Source organism: Hyperolius riggenbachi, chromosome 3 (assembly GCF_040937935.1).
Source record: "Hyperolius riggenbachi isolate aHypRig1 chromosome 3, aHypRig1.pri, whole genome shotgun sequence".
Taxonomy (NCBI): domain Eukaryota; kingdom Metazoa; phylum Chordata; class Amphibia; order Anura; family Hyperoliidae; genus Hyperolius; species Hyperolius riggenbachi.
The window spans coordinates 89,351,580-89,374,520 of record NC_090648.1 but is presented as its reverse complement, the minus strand read 5'-3'; the positions used below and the strand labels follow the sequence as shown (position 1 = coordinate 89,374,520).

At 49.0% G+C, this 22,941-nt stretch overlaps 1 protein-coding gene across 2 annotated transcripts in view; it reads right to left on the bottom strand.

The window, feature by feature from the left end:
• The window catches only part of MAP2K7 (mitogen-activated protein kinase kinase 7), a 49,799-nt gene extending 47,900 nt beyond the window's left edge, over nt 1–1,899 (bottom strand). Inside the window, exon 1 of one of the 2 annotated variants that reach the window (XM_068274541.1) lies at nt 1,700–1,899. In XM_068274541.1, the coding sequence (XP_068130642.1) occupies nt 1,700–1,817 (118 nt within the window). In that variant the 5' untranslated portion in view covers nt 1,818–1,899. The remainder of the gene's footprint in view (nt 1–1,699) is intronic. The other variant, XM_068274542.1, reaches the window with a different exon arrangement.
• Between the last annotated feature and the right edge of the window lie 21,042 nt (nt 1,900–22,941).

Sequence of the window (22,941 nt, the reverse complement as noted above, 5' to 3'; positions counted from 1 at the left end):
TTCCTACCTACACCCCCTCCTCCCTGCATCATCTTCCTACCTACACCCCCTCCTCCCTGCATCATCATCCTACCTACACCCCCCTCCTCCCTGCATCATCTTCCTACCTACACCCCCTCCTCCCTGCATCATCTTCCTACCTACACCCCCTCCTCCCTGCATCATCTTCCTACCTACACCCCCTCCTCCCTGCATCATCTTCCTACCTACACCCCCTCCTCCCTGCATCATCTTCCTACCTACACCCCCTCCTCCCTGCATCATCTTCCTACCTACACCCCCTCCTCCCTGCATTATCTATCCAACCTACACCCCCTCCTCCCTGCATTATCTATCCAACCTACACCCACTACTCCCTGCATCATCATCCTACCTACACCCCCTCCTCCCTGCATCATCATCCTACCTACACCCCCTCCTCCCTGCATCATCATCCTACCTACACCCCCTCCTCCCTGCATCATCATCCTACCTACACCCCCTCCTCCCTGCATCATCTTCCTACCTACAACCCCTCCTCCCTGCATCACCTTCCTACCTACACCCCCTCCTCCCTGCATTATCTATCCAACCTACACCCCCTCCTCCCTGCATCATCTACCTACCTACACCCCCTCCTCCCTGCATCATCTACCTACCTACACCCCCTCCTCCCTGCATTATCTATCCAACCTACACCCCCTCCTCCCTGCATTATCTATCCAACCTACACCCACTACTCCCTGCATCATCATCCTACCTACACCCCCTCCTCCCTGCATCATCATCCTACCTACACCCCCTCCTCCCTGCATCATCATCCTACCTACACCCCCTCCTCCCTGCATCATCTTCCTACCTACACCCCCTCCTCCCTGCATCATCTTCCTACCTACACCCCCTCCTCCCTGCATTATCTATCCAACCTACACCCCCTCCTCCCTGCATCATCTACCTACCTACACCCCCTCCTCCCTGCATCATCATCCTACCTACACCCCCTCCTCCCTGCATCATCATCCTACCTACACCCCCTCCTCCCTGCATCATCATCCTACCTACACCCCCTCCTCCCTGCATCATCATCCTACCTACACCCCCTCCTCCCTGCATCATCATCCTACCTACACCCCCTCCTCCCTGCATCATCTTCCTACCTATACCCCCTCCTCCCTGCATTATCTATCCAACCTACACCCCCTCCTCCCTGCATCATCTATCCAACCTACACCCCTCCTCCCTGCATCATCTACCTACCTACCTACCTACCTACCTACACCCCGCCTCTCTACATCATCTACATACCTATACACCCCCTCCTTCCCATGTCAACTACCTTCTTGCACTTCCCCTGCCTTCCAGCAATCATCTACTTATATTTCCCCTCCTACAAAACTAACTACTTTCTCATTCCCAAGTTGAATTACCCACCTGCACTGAGCACCCCATATCACATCACCTACCCGCTCTCCTCCTCATCTATCTACCTGCATTCCCCCTCCCCCACATAACCTGCCTCAATTCTCCCTCCTTTTCTCATGACCCTCAAACTATTCCCAGCCCTAGTTTTGCCAGATGCTGTGGACAGGGGACACTGGTTCCAGCAGGAGAGCATGCTGGGATATGCAGTGCCACAGGCTCCAGGGCCCCAGTCCCCTCCCCCCGCCTCAGGCCCTCTATACCCCTCCGTTCCCGGTCACCTCCCCTCTATTGTCCTTACTAGGCCGTGCACGCTGCGGACTAATCTCTAGCTCGATCCTCCTCTTCGCCTCTCGGTTCTCCTGCTTCAGCTTCGCCTCCAGACGGGAAAGTTTCTGTTCCAGGGAGGACGCCGCCATCTTCCCTCCGCGCACTAATAATAAACAAACAGGCCAGTGCGCGTGCGCGGGGCAGGGAAGACTGACAGCTGCCCTCTGCGCCTGCGCGGCCGACTGACAGGCGACAACTTGACATCGCCAGGAGGAAAGAGTGACAGCTGGCGGTGCGCAGGCGCAGTCCTCCCCTCCCACACTGCGCATGTGCTGCCTGCTGGCCTGGAGAGAGGAGCGTGGGGGGGCCGGTGGTAATGCGCATGCTCAGTTTGTATAGCGTTAGTCCAGGCCAGGAAGTTGTGCAGATGTGCTACAGTTAACTCTTTCGAGGACAGGGTCTTGCACACACAACTTACTACCTCAGATGATGCCAGGAATAGATTTCATTCCAGTTTTGAATGAAACTTGAAGAGGACCTAATCTAAAAAAAACTTTACATTTTTTTGAGAAGTGGGTTGCTGCATAATTCAACTTCTTTACAACCGCACTTTGACACTAAGTGCGATTTGAGCAAAAATCGGAATGCACCTGTTCTGCCAATCTGCATCGCAAATAACATGTAAATCGCAGTGCTGTTTTTCCACTAGTGTGATTTGTTCTTTTTCACAAATCGCAATTGGTGCGTTTGTAAGGGCCCATTTCCACTATGGAAAATTTGCATGCATTATTTGAATGCGAATTCGCATAACAATGTATTGCAATGAGCCTGTTTCTATTACATGCGAAATTCACTTCCCCCCGCCGGCGGAAAAAAATGGCTGCCTCTGTAAAAATTTTCCCTGCAGTTTTCGCATTAACGCGTACGTGTTTTCGTGTGCAGAAGTCAATGGTAAAGAATGGCGACAGGAAAATTGAAAAAAAAAAAAACCCTTATGCATGCGTATTCGCATAAAAAAGCCCGCAAACACATGCCAATCTGCATGCGTTTTTTTCTGTGCAGATTTCGCATAGCTATAGTGGAAACATAGCCTCAAGCAGCTCAGCAAAACTGCATAGCAATCAAACTCATATGGGCCCTTTTCTACTAGCTGCGATCTGCTTGAACAAGCGGATCGCCAGCGTTTTGCTGATCGCTATGGCACCCTAATATACATGTAAATTGCGGTGCACTTTGTCCATTTGCGCATTTCGATTTTCCACTGAGTGCTGCATGATTATTGCTGCGATTGCATTTTCGTTTCGACGTCGCATTTGCGTCGAGTGGAAAAAAGTAACTCTCTATCAGTTTCCTTCACTTCTGTGATAAAACATGCATGTTTTCACACATACAGACACACATAGGGCTTGAATCACAAAGCTGTAATAAATGATATCACAGCCGTGAGCGCTGTACTGGGGACAGCCGTGTGACACGGCTGTCCCACTGGGGCACAGGAGAGCGATCGGTTCTCATAGGCTAAAGCCTATGACAGCCGATCACCATTATTGGCTGATTGCAGGAGGGAAAAAAACAGGAAAATTGTATACTCACCTACTGTAATTTTCCTTTCCTGATATACTCCATGTCGGCATACAGATGGGCAGTTCTCCGCCTCCAACTGCCAGATAGGACCTCATTTGAATAAAAGCTACCACACCCCTTAGACCATATTCCCCATTGAGGCCGAACCGCCTGCTAGGGTGGGGCTGTATGCCGACATGGAGTATATCAGGAAAGGAAAATTACAGTAGGTGAGTATACAATTTTCCTGTTCCCTGATATCTCCATGTCGGCATACAGATGGGCACTAACTAGAAAAGTACAACAAAATGGGCGGGAAGCAGGTGCATAAACCAAAATTTAATTAGATATTCATACATTAGAACCTGAAGCCAAGGAAATAACATTCTTTCCAAATACACTTGCAGACAGTGCAGCTGGTTCAATCTTATAGAATTTTATGAAAGTATGGCCAGAGGCCCAATTTGCTGCTTTACATATAGTTTCTAATGAAACTTTCCCTAGTGAAGCCCATGAAGCAGACATTCCTCTGGTGGAGTGGGCTACGATCTCTTGAGGTGGTTTCATATTTTTTGACTTGTATGCCTGCTGAATCGTTTTGACGATCCAGGACGAAATAATTCTTGAAGAGGCAGGATTCCCCTTATTTACTCCCTGGGGAATAACCAGAAGTCTGTCTGATTTTCTGAATGAGTCTGTGGCTTGTAGATAAGATTTAATTGTTGAGACAGGATCCAACGGATGTGGCGAGTGTGGATTCTCTGGATTTTGGAATGCTGGCAGAGTCCATTCTTGGTTGTAGTGAAAGGTTGAGGCAACTTTGGGGACAAAGGTTTCCACTGGATGCAGAACAATGCGGTCTTCAAAGATATATAAGAATGGTTCTTTGTGGCTCAAGGCTTGGATCTCGGAAACCCTTCTTCCGGATGTAATTGCTATCAGGAAGGTGAGTTTTAGAGTTAGATTATATATTGAACACTTTTCAGACGGTATAAACATTGAAGAAGAAAGATAGTCTAATCTTGTGGAAACTTGGGTTTTATAGGGGGACGCAATTTTAGTGTGGCCCTGAAAAATTGCTTTACTAGTGGGTTTTCTGCCCATGAGACCCCTAATACCGCTGAAATTGCTGACACTTGAGACTTTAAAGTGTTGTAGGCCAGCCCCATATCTAATCCCTGCTGTAGGAATGAAAGCACATTGAACACTGAAGGTACTAAAGGGTCAAACATAGCCGTCTCTGCAAAGGAAGTGAATCTGTCCCACGTCCTATTATAAATAGTGGTTGTCGTAGATTTTCTTGCTGAGAGTAATGTAGATAACACCTTTTCCGGACACCCTTGATTTATCAGTCTCTCCCCTTCAACCTCCAAGCCATTAAGTTTAACTTCTCTGGTTGCGGGTGTGTGTATTGGCGCTGAATTAGTAGATCCCGGCTCACTGATAACTGAAACGGGTGATCTATTAGGAGAGATTGTAGGAGAGTAAACCAAGGCCTCTTTGGCCAGAAAGGGATCACTGCTATTACCTCCACATTCGATATTGCTAGTTTCTGGAGAAACCGGAAGATCAATGGAACTGGTGGGAATGCATACCCTTTCCTGAATGTCCATTGGTGGGCTAGCGCATCCACCGCTAGAGCTTTCCGACAGGTATACCTCGAATAAAAAAGAGGAAGTTGGGAGTTCTCTGCGGATGCAAATAGATCTATGTGCATTATGCCCCACTTTTTCACCAGCATTTTGAATATGTTTGGATTTAGTGACCATTCGTGTCGATCTATGAAGTTTCTCGAAAGATCGTCTGCCAGAAGATTGTCTGATCCCGGAAGATAAACTGCAGTGAGATCCGCTAGATGGAGTTGAGCCAGCGAGATTATAGGTTGAATCTCTTTGAGGAGTGATTTGCTTCGGGTGCCTCCTTGCCTTTTCACATAGGACACTGCGGCTTTGTTGTCCATCCGTAGCATGACTGAGGAACCTATAATTTTTGGTAGAAAAGAAATAAGTGCTTGGTGGGCAGCTCTGACTTCTAGAATATTTGATACAATCTTGTCTGTGGAAAAAGTCCATTTGTCTTGTACTGCCAGATCTCTCCAGGTTGCACCCCATCCTACTGCACTCGCATCGGATGTTATGACTTCCCATTCCGGCAACACAAGAGAGCAACAATTGTTCAGATTGTGTGGATTTATCCACCATTTAAGGGATTTCCAAACTGACCGAGTAATCTCTATCGGTTGATCTAATGTTTTCCCTTTCCATTGGTCTAGAAAGTTTATTTGGAATGGCCTCAGATTCCAGTGTGCCCAGCGTACCATTGGAATTGTCGCAGACATCTGGCCTAGGATTTTCATGCATTGTCTGGCAAGCAATACCGCGTTTAGTTGAATCTGTGAGAGATTCTGTATAAGAAGTTCCGCTTTGTCTTGGGGTAACGCTATAGTACCCTGCCGTGTTGAGAACAGTGCTCCCAAAAATACCATTTGCTGTGTTGGTGATAATTGACTTTTTTTGATATTTATTATCCAGCTGAACTTGGTCAAAGTTTTTAAGACAATATCTCTGTGAAATATTAGACGCTCCTTTGAATTGGCTAGAATTAAGATGTCGTCTAAGTAATGTAAGATCCTGATTTCCTGAGTTCTTAGGAGAGACACCACTGTCAGAAGGACCTTCGAGAACGTCCGAGGAGATGTGGAAAGGCCAAACGGAAGGCAGCAGAATTGAAGATGGACGTGTCCAATCACGAAACGCAGATATTTTTGGAATTCTGGAAGGATTGGAACATGAAAGTATGCGTCCTTTAAGTCGATTGAACACATCCAATCTCCAATCCTGACTGCCCTCGCTACTGTTTGTAAAGACTCCATTTTGAATTTTGGAAGTTTTATATGCCTGTTTAAAGCTTTTAGGTCTATGACCGGTCTCCAGTCCCCTGTTTTCTTCCGGACCATAAACAGAGGGGAATAGAAACCCCTGTACTGTTGGTCTTCCGGTACTGGGATTACTGCTCCTTGCTTTATTAATGTGTCTACATATTCCAAGAGGATGCTGCGTTTTTGCAGATTGTTGGGAATCGAGGTTTTTAATATGTGTGGCAGACGGGGAGGCTTTTTGAACGACCATTTGTGACCTTTGTTTATTATATGTAAAATCCATGGGTCTGTTACGTTCTCCGCCCAGACTGACGCATAGCGGGACAACCTGACACCCACCTGTTCCGTCTGGACGGGCCTCATTTCAAAAGGACTTAGTGTTACTTTCTGCAGGTGCCATACTTTTCGATTTGTTGGACCTAAAAAAGGACGGCTGGGATCTTTTCCAATTTTTATTGTAGGTTTTCCCCGGTTTATAGGAACGGGCCTCTCTGAATCTCTGGAATGATTGCCTGTTCTGCTGATTATAACGCTGTCTTTGAAATTTGCGATCTTGGGGCAATAGGCCGGATTTGCATCCTGTTACCCTCGATATTGCTGTGTCTAGTGTGGACCCAAACAAGTGTTTACCATCATATGGTATCCTTGTCCAGGTAGTCTTGGATGAGGGGTCAGCTGCCCATGCTTTAAGCCACAGAGCTCTTCTTGCCATAACTGAGAAGACCATCGATCTACTAGAGGCCTTGACTACATCTAGGGCTACTTCTCCTGCAAACTCTGACGCCATTTTTAATTGATTAAGCGTATGGGAAATAGACTCTTTGCTAGCATCTCACATAATTGCGTTTTCCACTTCAAAAATCCATGATTTTATTGCCTTGGCCACTGACGTAAATGCTACTGCTGGCCTAGCTGCATCTCCTGACGATAAGTAAGCTCTTTTAAGGTCTACATCAATTTGGCGATCTAAGACATCTCTGAAGGAAGATGAGTCGTCTAAAGGAAGAGTCGAGTTCCTCGCTAATCGCATTACTGCTGCATCAACCACTGGGCTGGTCTCGAGTAAGCTACCGTCTGTCTCAGGTAACGGATATAGTTTACGCAGTCTGTTTTTAGTTGATACTTTTTTTACTGTCTTATTCCACTCTTCTGTTATGATTTCTTTAATTTCCTCCATAAAAGGAAAGGATGCGTGATTTTTGTCTAATTGCTTATAATATCTTTTTTTCTTAGGTTTATCCCCCTCTTCTGGATCTTCCCACTCAATCGCCTCCTTGACATGAGAAATAAAGGAAGGGATCAAGGAGAAATCAAAAGAGTAGTCTAGGTCCTCAGATTCTTCTGAATCTATATCTTCTTCAGTGTTTTTAGTAACTTTATGTATAACAGTGGCGGGCTGATCCGCCTGCTGCGTACACATTTCTGACATTGTGTCTTTTACTATTTGTCTCACAACTGTAGAAAAATCCTGTGAATCTCCTGAAATATCCTCGTAGCAGTTGCTGCATACCATTTTGTCTGGTAATCTGTCCTCCCCGCATAACCAACACTGGTGTTCTGCGGGTCTATTAGTCTTAGAAACGCTTTTTCTAGGGGAGTCAGATTTTTGCTTATCTGGGGTCTTTTCCACTTGTGATCTAGATACGGCAGTGAGAGGGGAAAAGACAGGCACTAAATGCGGGCAGAGAGGTCCTGGGTTTCACCGGGTTATGTACTCCATGTTGCAGCGTGCTACTCAGAGATAAACAGTGATCATGTGAAGTAAAGAAAGTCGAGGCACTGCTGCAGTAAAAAAGAGAGGTACCTTTAATCCACGGTGTTCGGACACAGCGGGGTATACAGTGGGGGTGAGGGGATGCCTGACAGCTGTTTCGCTAAGAAAGCTTCTTCAGAGGCAAAATGTAAGGAACAATTAGACCCAAGTGATGTCCAGCATTAAGTAGCCTCACTTACCACCTCTCGGTAGTTCGCAACGCCCCCAGGATCGCGGACACGGTGTCCCGGCATATAGGCTCCGCCCCCGGAAATGACGTACACTCTGCTTCAACCTATCGGGAAGCGGCAAGTCTCCCTGCTTCCTGTGTGTCGTCATGAGCCGGGTTATGCGTCACAGCCTGCCCGTTCGCCGGCCAAATCCCAGGTTCTGGTTGCTATAGTGATCATCAGCCATAGCTGTAAACATACAAGGGGAGCAACCAGAACCTGGGATTTGGCCGGCGAACGGGCAGGCTGTGACGCATAACCCGGCTCTTGACGACACACAGGAAGCAGGGAGACTTGCCGCTTCCCGATAGGTTGAAGCAGAGTGTACGTCACTTCCGGGGGCGGAGCCTATATGCCGGGACGCCGTGTCCGCGATCCTGGGGGCGTTGCGAACTACCGAGAGGTGGTAAGTGAGGCTACTTAATGCTGGACATCACTTGGGTCTAATTGTTCCTTACATTTTGCCTCTGAAGAAGCTTTCTTAGCGAAACAGCTGTCAGGCATCCCCTCACCCCCACTGTATACCCCGCTGTGTCCGAACACCGTGGATTAAAGGTACCTCTCTTTTCCACTTGTGATCTAGGGTGTTTGTCATCCTGTTTGTAGGTTGATATAGCTATTTTATCCTGTTTAGAGGAAGATGGATGTCTTGAATGGGTATCAGTAGTTGTATGGTGATGGTCATCCTTTCTGGAGGAAGAATGTTTATGGCTAGGAAAAAAGATCAGAAAGATCAAATGAGTGTATGATCTTCAGATCTAACAAAAAATTACCTCATTTAATACTCACCCCCCCCCTTACCTAGAATCCTTTTTATGTTCTCTTCTGGACTTTCCCATATCGGATAGCAGCTGTAAAGTAAATACAGGCTATCAGAACCTTAGTCACACATAACTGTGTTCGTAATAAGGCAAACTATGTAGTGTAGAAAACATCAGGTACATGTTGAGGCAGTAATAAGAAACAAATACCTTTGGTGGTCTGGATAATAATAATAAGGCTGAGAGCTCCTGGCGTTGCCTGCGCGCAAACACACTGTCCCCCGATCGGTAGTAACGCAGGATCTACTTCCTGGACGTCTTTTATGACGTCCAATCTGCGCCCTTAGTAAAGATGGCCGCCGACCCATAAGTAAGGGCAAGCGTACGGACTTCCGCGATGACGCGACCAGCCGCTAGCCAATCACGCGGGCTGTATGCGTCCCTCTGTGCCACTCAATGCGGAAGCGGCTTAAACTCCCGAAATGACATCCTCCTCAAGGCAAACTATGTAGCGGCATCCAATCACTGACGATGTGAGACAGCGTGGACATACTGTCTAACGAGTTGTCGGCCAGTGAAACAGTATAACAGACATTTCATAACTCCACACATACCTGTCTGGGAGAATGGAGCGAGACCTTCTTGCACAGTCACTGCTGGAAGATAAGGTACTTTTAGTCCATTGTCACGCTGAGACATCATTTAGATGCTATAGGTAGGCTGCCTGGAGAACATAAAAGAGCAGGCTTCTGACCTCTTTGGAGCATTTAGCTGCCTGAGGATCAGAACTGCGATCAGGGGAGGTAAGAACCTGATCGGAACCGCAAAAAAATGGTGCGGAGGTAAGGGAAAAATTGTCAGTAACCATCCTATCCGGCGGTGAGGACAAAAAAAGGAATATGGTCTAAGGGGTGTGGTAGCTTTTTCTCAAATGAGGTCCTATCTGGCAGTTGGAGGCGGAGAACTGCCCATCTGTATGCCGACATGGAGATATCAGGGAAAAACAATTATAAATATGGAAATTTAATAAAAAAACAAACAAACAAATATTTATAAAAAAAAAGAGCTCTGTTGGAGAGAAAGGGGGGGGGGGGAAGGGGGGGCTGGGGCAAAAATACTTGTGTGCTGTTATGTGCAGCCGTGCAGCTTGGCTTTAAAGCTGCAGTGGCCTGTTCACAGAAAAATGGCCTGGTCTTTAGGGGTTTAACACTGGTCCTGAAGTAGTTACAGTGTCCCAATTTCTTATCTCAAAAAGTTGGGAGGTAATGCAAACTGTTTTCTGCAATTTTTGCTTGTATTTGAGATTCTGGGAGCCAGTGTAGTAGTTGTCCCAGCATGCCTCGGCAGGATGGCCTGGGGGAGGAGGCTTCATCCTGCAATTAGTTAAAGGAATGTTTATACAGAAGTGTCCCAGTTAGCCAGAACTCAAATAACCAACAGTCTCAACCAGCCAGCACAAATCGCGGGCAGTACTCACAGTGGTGAAGCCAAGGCCATCTTCTTAGGCTGTTTGTGGGGTACGCTGGGCTTAACCACCTGTTCAGTTTGGCATTTGCAGAAATATAACTTTTGTTGTGTGAATACTTCATCCTACTACCAACTACTGAATCTGAGAGAGCCTAAGCGCTATAAGTCCTATGGAAGAAAAGCGCTATAAAAAAATTATTGTATAATGATTGTCCTGCTGGTGGCTGTGTGCCGCCTCTCACGTAGATTCCAACTAATCACCGCTGCGCACTCACACCTCACTCGTCGCTGTAACAGCAGAGCGTCTGCATCTTGGTTAGGAGCCAATTTTTTATCGGCTCCTAACCCCGTGATTACTGTGAGCCAATAACAGTGCACAACAGGGAAGAGGCGGCTCTGGTCCTTAAAGTAAACCAGAGATCATAAGTGACACAGAATCGATACTTACCCGGGGCTTCCTCCAGCCCCATAAACAGGTGTGAGTCCCAGGACGTCTGCCGCCAGCCTCAATCAGCCCCGGTAATTGCTTCAGCCGCATCAGTCTGGGTCTTCTGCGCATGTGTGGGAGGTCCGCGCATGCGAAGAAGACTAAGGGCCTGATTCACAAAGCGGTGCAAACACTTTGCACGCCTGTGAAAAGCCCTTTATCACGCCCAAACTTAGTTTAGGCGTGATCTGAAGGAATTCGCGCGAACTCCCGCGCGCAAAGTTTTGCACGCATAGCGCGGTGCGCTACGCTCGCAGCGCACCGTGCTTCGCGCGAAGTGCCCATTAAGCCCTATGGGACTTTGCGCGCGCAAGTACGAGCACAAAGCGGTGATAACTTTGCTAGTGCAAAGGTTATCACGCCTAAAGTCTTTTAGGCGTGATAACTGGGTTATCACCGCTTTGTGAATCGAGCCCTAAGACTGGACCCAACTGAAGCAATTACCGGGGCTGATCAAAGCTGGACTGTGGGAGGACGGCGAGGGACTCGCACCTGTTTATGGGGCTGGAGGAAGCCCTGGGTAAGTATTGATTCTGTGTCACTTATGATCTCTGGTACACTTTAAAGGGAACCAGAGACGCCAGCAAAACGATTTTATACATACCTGGCGCTTCCTCCAGCCCCATACGCACGGGTCGCTCCCACACCACCATCCTCCGCTTCCTGTATCAGCCAGTTCCGGGTCCCGTAGTTTCGGCCAGTTGGCGTCAGCACGCGGCCAATTGTCCGCATCACAGGGGCTCCCAGCATACCATGCAGCCGCACACGTAAGGGTATGCTGGGAGCCCCTGTGATGCGGACAATTGGCCGCATCCGCCGGAAGTGACGGGACCCGGTACCGGCGGATCCAGGAAGCGGAGGATGGCGGCGTGGGAGCGATCCAGGCTTATGGGGCTGGAAGAAGCCCCAGGTATGTATGAAATCTTTTTTTTCTTTTTCGATGTCCGGCGTCTCTGGTTCCCTTTAACCAGCTCAGCTCGTCCATCACCGCCGGAGGCTGCCGCTCAGGCCCTGCTGGGCCGATTTGCATGAAATAAAGTGCAGCACACGCAGCCGGCACTTTGCCAGCCGCGTGTGCTGCCTGATCGCCGCCGCTCTGCGGCGATCCGCCGCGAGCAGCGGCGAAAGAGGGTCCCCCCAGCCGCCCGAGCCCTGCGCAGCCGGAAAAAATAGTTCCGGCCAGCGCTAAGGGCTGGATCGGAGGCGGCAGACGTCAGGACGTCGGCTGACGTCGATGACGTCACTCCGCTCGTCGCTATGGCGACGATCTAAGCAAAACAAGGAAGGCCGCTCATTGCGGCCTTCCTTGTTTATTCTGGGCGCCGGAGGCGATCGGAAGAACGCCTCCGGAGCGCCCTCTAGTGGGCTTTCATGCAGCCAACTTTCAGTTGGCTGCATGAAATATTTTTTTTTTTTATTAAAAAAAACCCCTCCCGCAGCCTCCCTGGCGATCTTATCAGAACGCCAGGGTGGTTAAAGAATATCTGGGGCAAGTTATAAAATCTATCTTTACTTACCTTCTTCCAACCCCTAGAAGTCATTGGGGTCCCTCGCAGCAGCTCCAGTCTTCTCCCGTGTCCCGCTGTCCGCCTCTGAAGTATCACCGACCTCTGATGAGTTGGCGCCTTCTGTGCATGCACGTCACCGGGAGCGTACTGCACTGACGTATGAGCTGCGCAGAAGACTCCGACCCATTGAGAGTTGGCGATACTGCAGAGGCTGCCAGCGGGATGCAGAGAAGACCAGAGCTGCAGCAAGGGACGCACGTGATGTTTAGGGGCTGAAGAAGCCCCAGGTGAGTAAAGATAGATTTATTTATTTGCCTCATATGTCCTTTAAAAATAAAATTTTTCAGTAGGTATTTTAAATAGACCTTATGTGAACTTGTGCAATGTAAGCAAAGAGTATGATCTTACTTGTTTAATCAGAGGTTTCCATCACTGAAAGCTGCATGACAAAACAAATTTATTCTGTGGAGCTACACCCAGGAGAGGTGACACTGTGCAGCCTGAGAACCTGCCTGATATCTCTAATCTCCAGCTCTTCCTGTAGAGAGAATGCAGAGTAGTGTAAACAGGGCCGGATTTGTACTCTTTACCGCCCAAGGCCACTGTCACCAGCCGCCCCCCTTCAGTATGGGTAGCAAGATGACCCCTCCCTCTAGTACAGGTAGCCTGATGACCCCCTCAGTATAGGTAGGCAGATGACTCCCTTAATCCCTCCTTTTCCCACCCCCACCCCCCCTTTCAGTATAGGTAGCCAGCTTGCCTTCACACCGCAGCAGCCATCAGTGTCACTCATTTCTCTGCTCATCTCCAGTGCAGAAGCTTCCTCTTCCTTTCCATCTGCAAAGCTGCCCAAGTCCATAGATGCCAGCCACAAAGCAAACGTGCACAGAGAGAAAGGTGGCCGCTTCACAGGTGGCTGGCAGCAGAGTACCGCGGTCAGGCGCTCGCCTGATCTCCCTGCATTGCAGCATTTGCAAGCTTGCAAATGCTGCACCAGTTTAGCCTGCTGCTTTGGTGCCCTAGTTCCTGTGGTGCCCTAGGCCATGGCCTAGGTGGCCGAAGCCTAAATCTGGCCCTGAGTGTAGCCTGATCTAAATTATCGATCAGATGGAAAATCGAGCAGTGCAACACTGCAGTCCGATACATTTTCAATAGATTTAAAGAGAATCTGTAACCCTCTGGGGGGCACTTACCTCGGAAGGGGGAAGCCTCTGGATCCTAATGAGGCTTCCCCCTTCCTTCTCCGCCCCTCCGTTCAATTGCACGGGTTCCCCGAAGTGCGGCCAGGCAGATATTTACCTACCACAATCCTGTGCAGGCGCACTAATGGATTCCTGTTTGGATTAAGGCAGAAATAGCCGAACCCGATCGGATCCGCTCTACTGCGCAGAGCTGCTAGTGCGCCTGCGCAGGATCCCGGAGAGGTTAGAATCCCCCAGAGAGGTTTTTTTTTAAGTTACAGAGTTTTTTTAATGCTAATATCCAGTGAAAATCTATGTGCAGTTTGCAGAATTATGGCAAATATCTTCTGTTTCAAGAAGGCAAAATTTTGTTTTACATAACCTTTTAGTAAGGAGGCTTTTTGATCTCTTTCAGCCCCCTTACACACTCCGAGGAGTTTTAGTTCACCATGAGCTTGCTGGGTAATCTGTAACGCTGGGCCTTTCAAGTCCTACCCTATAGAGCGACATTAATCCATGCTTTGCACTGATGAGGATCAACCAATCCAAAACAGTCTGTATGCATGCTGGGTTAGTTTGGCTCTGTCATATTATCAAGCTGACACAAATGAATTCCAGCGGTTCTGGAGATGTGATTAGCTAGGAGGGACAATAAAGAGATGATATATTCATGACATATTCAGCAGTGATGCATTGTGGGACACAGGCAAATTTCTGTTTTACAAAGCATTTTAGTAAGAGGGCTTTGTGGTCCTTATTGCCCCCTTACACACTCCTAGGAGTTCTGGATCATCATGAGCTTATTGGGCAATCTGTAACTCCGGGAGTTTCAAGTCCACATTGGGTGGCAGTCTGTTAATGGGTGGCTGCCTTAAAGCAAACATGTGAGGTTTGCTACAGCCAATTTTCAATACTTACTTCAGGAAGGGGAGGCCTCTTGATCCTGGAGAGGCTTCCCCTGTCCTCCTCAGCCAAGCCAAACCAAGGATTGAGATCCCAGAAGCACGGCCGCACTGCGCAATAGCAAGGACCCATTCGGAAAAAGCTGAGCCCAATAGGTTCTGTTCTACTGCGCATGTGCAAGCTGTCAACCTGCAGCAGGAGACACAGGGGGGAGCCTGGGTCACTCACGGGATACACTGGAGACAGGATGGAGGACAGAAGGGGACACACTGGGGACAGAAGGGAATACACTGGGGACAGAAGGAGACACGATCTGATTGGGGACAAATGGGGGACACAGGAGGACGCCAATTGGTGGAGAATATCTACAAGACACTCCAGGAATACTGATGCACCAGGTTTGGTAAGTATATATTTATTCCCTGGTTTTTGATCTCTAAAATTAGGTGCGTCTTATATTCCGGAGCATCTTATATGGCAGCAAATGCGGTATGTCTTTAGCTTATGAATTCTTATACTATAAATAGTATGAATTAATAGAGGTGTGTTGGAAGAGCGCGTAATTAGAGGCGTGGCAAAAGTGTCTCTTAAAAAGAGCACTAACTGGTCCACTATAATATAATGAGTGCGACAGGTGTATAGCCCTATAACAGGGGCGTTATAGTGGGGTGCACTAGAAAACAAAGCAGAAGATAGTTTGAAAAACGTGCGAACGGAACGTGGACAAACAGAATACCATATTTCATTCTTGAGCATGCCATTGACTTCAATGCCCAGTGCGACAGTATACATGTTTTGCCAGATGCAGAAAAACACGTGACAATCAATAAGTGGGCTCCCCTGAAGGATCCTCATCTATAACTCCCCTCCTGGCCAAACGCACGTTACTAAGTGTAAGTTTGAAACATCTCTTTCTGCCCTGCAATAATCTGTTTTATAGCAATGCTTGCCTGCAGCTGTACACCTTTCCCACTTCCAATGAACTACCAATCTTCAGCAGGTGGCGTCAGAGTAGTGATTGACACAAGCTGTTGCACATCCTTGTACCTTAAAATGGATATGAATGTATGGGGTCCACGGGAGGGGGCAAAGAGGGGTCACTTGTTCTCCCCTGGAAGCTAAAGCTGGCGGAGTCAGCAACGTGGGAGAAGCCACCTGTGAGATTGGCTTTCTGACTGAGCTATGTCTGTGCAAACCCCCAACCCCTTTCCCACATCACTACTACCGGAAGTTGTAGCCCCTTAGAAACATTTCTGAGGTTGCCTCTAGGGGGAAGGGATGAGATCAGGGGCGTAACTAGAAATCACTGGGCCCCCCCTGCGAAACTTTGAATGGGGCCCCCTCCCCCTCACTTTCTGCACAGGTAGACTGAGAACCAATGTTATTCAATTGGCTAGTGCACACTTGAATGTGTTCTCCCCATGTACAGTACGCAGCACCTGGGGAGGGGGTAGAGACGTTGGGGGCTGGGCACTGTACACAAGAGCCTGCTGCATACTGAATTGGGACTGTCTACAAAACTTTGTATGATTGCTTATCAGTGGCTGAGCAGGTGCAGTCATTAGAACAACTGATCATAGAGCAGAAAGTTTTGTTCTCTCCGTGCCCTCAGCTATGAATCTCTCAGTACAGGGAAAAGAAACTTCTCCCCCCACTGGGCCCCATGCAGCTTCCGGGTCCCCCTGCGGCTGCATACCTTGCAGGGTCTATTGTTACGCCCCTGGATGAGATAGTTGGCAAACCGAGCAGCTGTAGAAACCAATGTGAAAATTGTTTCTGGGCTCCACCTTTCCCACCTCTGTCAGCGATCCCTTTTAGCCCTTTATATTTTAGTGGTTCTAAGTCACCATAAGCTATCTGGGTACACTGCAGTATGCATGATGAATAGCCCTATCCCATAGTGTCATAACAACCCATGCCATACAGTGATGAGGACCAGAAAGTCTGAAACAGGCTGTATGCATGTTGGGTTGATGTGGCACTGTACAATGTATAAGCTACTGTATAGGATCACTATACACCGGTGGTTCTGGATGTGTGCCAGGCTTTCAGGGTCATAGAGATGATTTGCATATTTGGGAGTGATTCATCATGGAAATCAACAGCTGCTCAGCTGAATTATCTCGCATCTCATGCAAATAAATGCAGCTTGGAAATAGACTAATAATCAAACGCAGGCACGTGCACAGGGGGGTGCTCTGGGTGCCCAGGCACCCCCCTTTTTATAATCTTCAAAAAAGGCCCCCATCGCTGTGCAAAATAAGCTCCGACCGCGGTAAGCCCCGCCCACCCGTGGGAAGCTCTGCCCCCACCTGGGACACTTTCAAGTGAACAGACAGGAATCCTAGTGTGGCATACTGACCTCTCCCTCCACCTAGGACCCATACTGACCTCTACCTCCCCCAGCACCTATAGTGACCTCTCCCTCCACCTAGTACCCAGTGACCACTCCCTCCCCTAGCACTCACAGTGACCTCTCCCTCCACCTAGGACCCATACTGACCTCTCGCTACCCAGTACCCACAGGGACATCTTTCTTCACCTAGAACCCACAGTGACCTCTCCCTCCACCCAGCACCCACAGTGACCTCTCCCTCCCCAGTAACCACAGTTACCTCTCCCTCCACCTAGCACCCACAGTGACCTCTCCCTCCACCCAGCACCCACAGTGACCTCTCCCTCCACCGAGCACCCACAGTGACCTCTCCCTCCACCTAGCACCCACAGTGACCTCTCCCTCCCCAGTACCCACAGTGACCTCTCCCTCCACCCAGCACCCACAGTGACCTCTCCCTCCACCTAGCACCCACAGTGACCTCTCTCTTACCCAGCATCCACAGTGACCTCTCCCTCCATCTAGCACCCACAGTGACCTCTCCCTCCACCTGGGACCCATAGGGACCTTTCCCTCCCCCAGCACCCACAGTGACCTCTCCCTCTCCCAGCACCCACAGTGACCTCTCCCTCCCCCAGCACCCACAGTGACCTCTCCCTCCACCTAGCACCCACAGTGACCTCTCCCTCCCCAGCTCTAGCAGTGATCCTGCCTATCCCAGCACCCACACTGACCTATCCCTCCCCCAGCACCCAGAGGGATTTTCTCTCCCCCAGTGGCTACCCTCCTTTCCCCTGCAGCACCCACAGGGACCTCCCATCCCAAAAGCAGCACCTACAGTGACCTCTCCCATTGCCAGCGCCTACAGTGGCTTCTCCCAACACTCAGCATCCACTCCCTCCTCCAGTAACCACACTGACTTCTCCCAGCACCCACAGTGGCCTACCCTTCCCCCAGCACCCACACTGATCTCTTCCTTCCACAGCACCCACACTGACCTCTACCTCCCTTAGCAGCAACTATGCCATTCATAGCAGCACCCATAGTGACATCCCACCCCCTGCACCCACAATGACCTCACCTCCCGAGACCCACAGTGATTTCCCCCAAAGGACCCACAGTGACCTCCCTTTCCTCCAGCACCCATACTGACCTCTACTTTCTACAGCACCCACAGTTACTTCTCCCCCCTGCACCCACAGTGACCTACCCTTCCCCCATCAACCACACTGACCTCGACCTCCACTAGCAGCAACTATGCCATTCATAGCAGTACCCACAGTAACCTCCCACCCCCTGCACCCACAGCAATCCCACCAATATTCAGCACCCACATTCACTCAACCAGTAACCCCTACTATAGCAAACACCCAGTACGTGCACCAAGCACCCTGCACCCAATACTCACATCCGGCCTCAATATGGCACTTAGTACTTGCATCAAACAGCCACATGACACCCAATACCTGCACCCCTTCACCCTATAGCTGGCACCCAGTACTCACACCTCGTGGCACAGTACTTGCACCCAGCTCTGACATGTCACTCACTACTCACACCTGCACACAGCCTCCACATGGCACCCACTCACATAACCAATACTAGCACCTGAAGTACCTGCACTCAGAACCCACGTGACACACAACACCCACCCAGAGCTAGCACTAGAGATGTCGCGAACCTCCGATTTTCGGTTCGTGAACCGGGTTCGCGAACTTCCGCAGAAGGTTCGGTTCGCGGAAAAATTCGCGAACCGCAATAGACTTCAATGGGGAGGCGAACTTTGAAAAATAGAAAAAATTATGCTGGCCACAAAAGTGATGGAAAAGATGTTTCAAGGGGTCTAACACCTGGAGGGGGGCATGGCGGAGTGGGATACATGCCAAAAGTCCCGGTGAAAAATCTGGATGTGACGCAAAGCAGCGTTTTAAGGGCAGAAATCACATTGAATGCTAAATTGCAGGCCTAACGTGCTTTCAAACATCTTGCATGTGTATACATCAAACAGGGAGTGTAATTAGAGTACTGCTTCACACTGACACACCAAACTCACTGTGTAACGCACCGCAAACAGCTGTTTGTGTAGTGACGGCCATGCTGGACTACTGCGCAACATGGCGTGATTGCTCTTCCTCACTCAGTGATGTCAGGTAATGTGTGACTTCCTTCTCAACTTTCCATGGCATTGTTAAAAAGCTTACATTTTGTTTTTAATTTACATTTTCTACTTGCTGTGTACTTGTTCAGTACCGCTACAATGAGAATCCTGTGGAGGCGGGCAAGTCTGCCATTGTGACCCCGGGTAATGGCCGAGGAATGAGAGGTTTGAATCCGGTGTGGAGCCTGAGCAACGGCTACCACTACACATCCAAGGAGGGCAGCGGGCAGGCATGCACGCCCGCCCACCCCGAGGTAGTGACCAAAAATAACAATACAGGAAGAGGACTTTCGAGGCCCTGCTGTGTATTTGAAATGAATGTACTTTAAATCCTTTAACGAGAACCAGTTATGGCGGGCAAAGATGACACCACATTCCTTTCACGAGAATCATATGGAGGCGGGCAAGTCTGTCATTTGTGACCCCGGGTAATGGCCGGGGAATGAGGGATGGAATCCGGTGTGGAGCCTGAGAAACGGCTACCACTACACATCCAAGGAGGGCAGCAGGTAGGCATGCCCGCCCGCCCCGAGGTAGTGACCAAAAATAACAATACAGGAGGCGGACTTTCGAGGCCCTGCTGTGTATTTGAAATGAATGTACTTTAAATCCTTTAACGAGAACCAGTTATGGCGGGCAAAGATGACACCACATTCCTTTCATGAGAATCATATGGAGGCCGGCAAGTCTGTCATTTGTGACCCCGGGTAATGGCCGGGGAATGAGGGATGGAATCCGGTGTGGAGCCTGAGAAACGGCTACCACTACACATCCAAGGAGGGCAGCAGGTAGGCATGCACGCCCGCCCCGAGGTAGTGACCAAAAATAATAATACAGAAGGCGGACTTTCGAGGCCCTGCTGTGTATTTGAAATGAATTAACTTTAAATCCTTTAACGGGAATCCGTTATGGAGGGCAAGTCTGCCATTGTCACCGCGGGGAATGAAGGTTGGATTGCGGCCCGAAGTGGGAGCCTGCTGAGACCCATGCTGTAGCTGCCCTGACCGTGCTTTGCAGACCAGGCATCTGTGGTCCGATGGACCCTTGAGCCAGCGGAAGACAAACCAAGTCGAAAGCATTTGCCAAGAATGTTTTACGGAGGGCAAGTTTTTTTGCCCTTTTTTTATTTTTTTTGAAAATGATAGATGGTTGTATTTTTAAATTGTTTGAAAGTTTAGATGGTTGTATTTTTAAATTGTTTGAAAGTTTAGTTGGTTGTATTTTTAAATTGTTTGAAAGTTTAGATGGTTGTATTTTTAAATTGTTTAAAAGTGTATCCATTCTTCCTCCCCCCAACCACGAACAATACCATGGGAACGTGGAGCAGCAGAAGCCCCCTGTGACGGCTGCCACGGTTGTTCTCCGCTGCTTGTCTTTTGAGGGGTGCTTCTTTTCCTCAGGTGTTCTTGCCATAGCTGTTTGTGCCTTCTCTCCAGGTGCCTTCGTAAAGCACTTGTCCCTACGTGACAGTTGGCCTTTCCACGGCTCAATTTTTGCTGGCAGAGACAACAGATGGCTTTGCTCCGATCTGAGACACACACGTGAAAAAATTTCCAAACCGCTGAGCCCCCCTGGGCTGATGGTGCTACGGTGGCATCAGCATCTGACGTTGAAGGGCATGTTGGCTGTCTGGCCATAGCTGGCGATACATGGCGCCGGACACTGCCCCCAGCTGATTCTGAGGACGAGCTCCCTCTGCTTCTATCATGGAGTCGTCTCCTCCTACTCCTCTCTGACTCCTCCTCTGAACTGTCCCCCTGGTCATCTCCTCTACCGGGAACATATGTGGTATCCGTATAATCGTCATCATAATCCTCCTGGCCAGCTGCGCTTTCCTCAGACACCTCCTCAAGTGCACCAACTTCAGGTGGTCCACCATCATCCCCATCCACACACGTTACGTCCATACTATCGCCACCTAACTCAGACGTATGAGGTGGTGTACCTGCGCCTTCTTGTTGTTGTTGCAGTAGTGGCTGGGAATCAGTGATTTCACCACCACCACCAAATAACTCCTGCAAAGTGTCAAATGCAGCGGATGTGGTGCTTGTTGTAGCGCTGGTGGCTGCGGGAGATGAGGTGTTCTGTGTTAAATACTCAATCACCTCCTCACGATTTTGGGAAGTGATGGCACGTGCCTTCTTCTGAGCACTGTATTTTGGGGCAGGTCCGCATGAAATCACAGCAACACCACCTCGCACAGCCACAGACCTGCCGGTGCCTGGTGGCCTTCCTCTAGGTCTGCCTCTACCTCTTCCTCTACCTGGTTTGTCCATTTTGTCCATCTCAGGGGTATGCTAGCTATATGCAGTGAGGTGGGTTCTCACTCAACACAACAGGTAGTTAGATGCAGTGAGGTGGCCAGGTGGGTTCACACTCAACACAACAGGTAGTTAGATGCAGTGAGCTGGGTTCACTCAACAGTAAAGGTACTTAAGATGCAGTGAGGTGGGTTCTCACTCAACACAACAGGTAGTTAGATGCAGTGAGGTGGCCAGGTGGGTTCACACTCAACACAACAGGTAGTTAGATGCAGTGAGCTGGGTTCACTCAACAGTAAAGGTACTTAAGATGCAGTGAGGTGGGTTCTCACTCAACACAACAGGTAGTTAGATGCAGTGAGGTGGCCAGGTGGGTTCACACTCAACACAACAGGTAGTTAGATGCAGTGAGCTGGGTTCACTCAACAGTAAAGGTACTTAAGATGCAGTGAGGTGGGTTCTCACTCAACACAACAGGTAGTTAGATGCAGTGAGGTGGCCAGGTGGGTTCACACTCAACACAACAGGTAATTAGATGCAGTGAGCTGGGTTCACTCAACACAAGGCTAGGTATATGCAGTGATGAGGTGGGTTAAGTAAACACAACAGGTACTGGGTAGTTAGATGCAGTGAGCTGGGTTCACTCAACAGTAAAGGTACTTAAGATGCAGTGAGGTGGGTTCTCACTCAACACAACAGGTAGTTAGATGCAGTGAGGTGGCCAGGTGAGTTCACACTCAACACAACAGGTAGTTAGATGCAGTGAGCTGGGTTCACTCAACAGTAAAGGTACTTAAGATGCAGTGAGGTGGGTTCTCACTCAACACAACAGGTAGTTAGATGCAGTGAGGTGGCCAGGTGGGTTCACACTCAACACAACAGGTAGTTAGATGCAGTGAGGTGGCCAGGTGAGTTCACACTCAACACAACAGGTAGTTAGATGCAGTGAGCTGGGTTCACTCAACAGTAAAGGTACTTAAGATGCAGTGAGGTGGGTTCTCACTCAACACAACAGGTAGTTAGATGCAGTGAGGTGGCCAGGTGGGTTCACACTCAACACAACAGGTAGTTAGATGCAGTGAGCTGGGTTCACTCAACACAACGCTAGGTATATGCAGTGATGATGTGGGTTAAGTAAACACAACAGGTACTGGGTAGTTAGATGCAGTGAGCTGGGTTCACTGAACAGTATACAGTAAAGGTACTTAAGATGCAGTGAGGTGGGTTCTCACTCAACACAACAGGTAGTTAGACTTAGATGCAGTGAGGTAGTTAGACTTAGATTCACTCAACACAACGCTAGGTATATGCAGTGATGAGGTGGGTTAAGTAAACACAACAGGTACTGGGTAGTTAGATGCAGTGAGCTGGGTTCACTCAACACAAAGCTAGGTATATGCAGTGATGAGGTGGGTTAAGTAAACACAACAGGTACTGGGGTATATGCAGTACTGGGTAGTACAATGTGCAGCTCCCTGTCACACACACAGGCAGTCAGTCACTGAATGTGCTGGGCTGCTGGCAGTGGCACACACACTATCAATTAGCAAGGCTGTGCATGCAACAAAAGTGTCAGAAAAAAAAAATGTACAGGTTGAGCTCTGAAAAGAGCTGTTGCTGGGTGCTTTAAAAGCAATATTAATCAGTCAGGAACAAGCAAAGCAGCCTAGAACCTAACTAATCTGTCCCTAAGAGAAAAAGTCTGCAGCAGCTGTCCCTTTCCTCTCTCTAGCAGGCACACGAGTGACTGTAATGGCCGCCGGAGGCTGCCTTATATAAGGGGGGGTG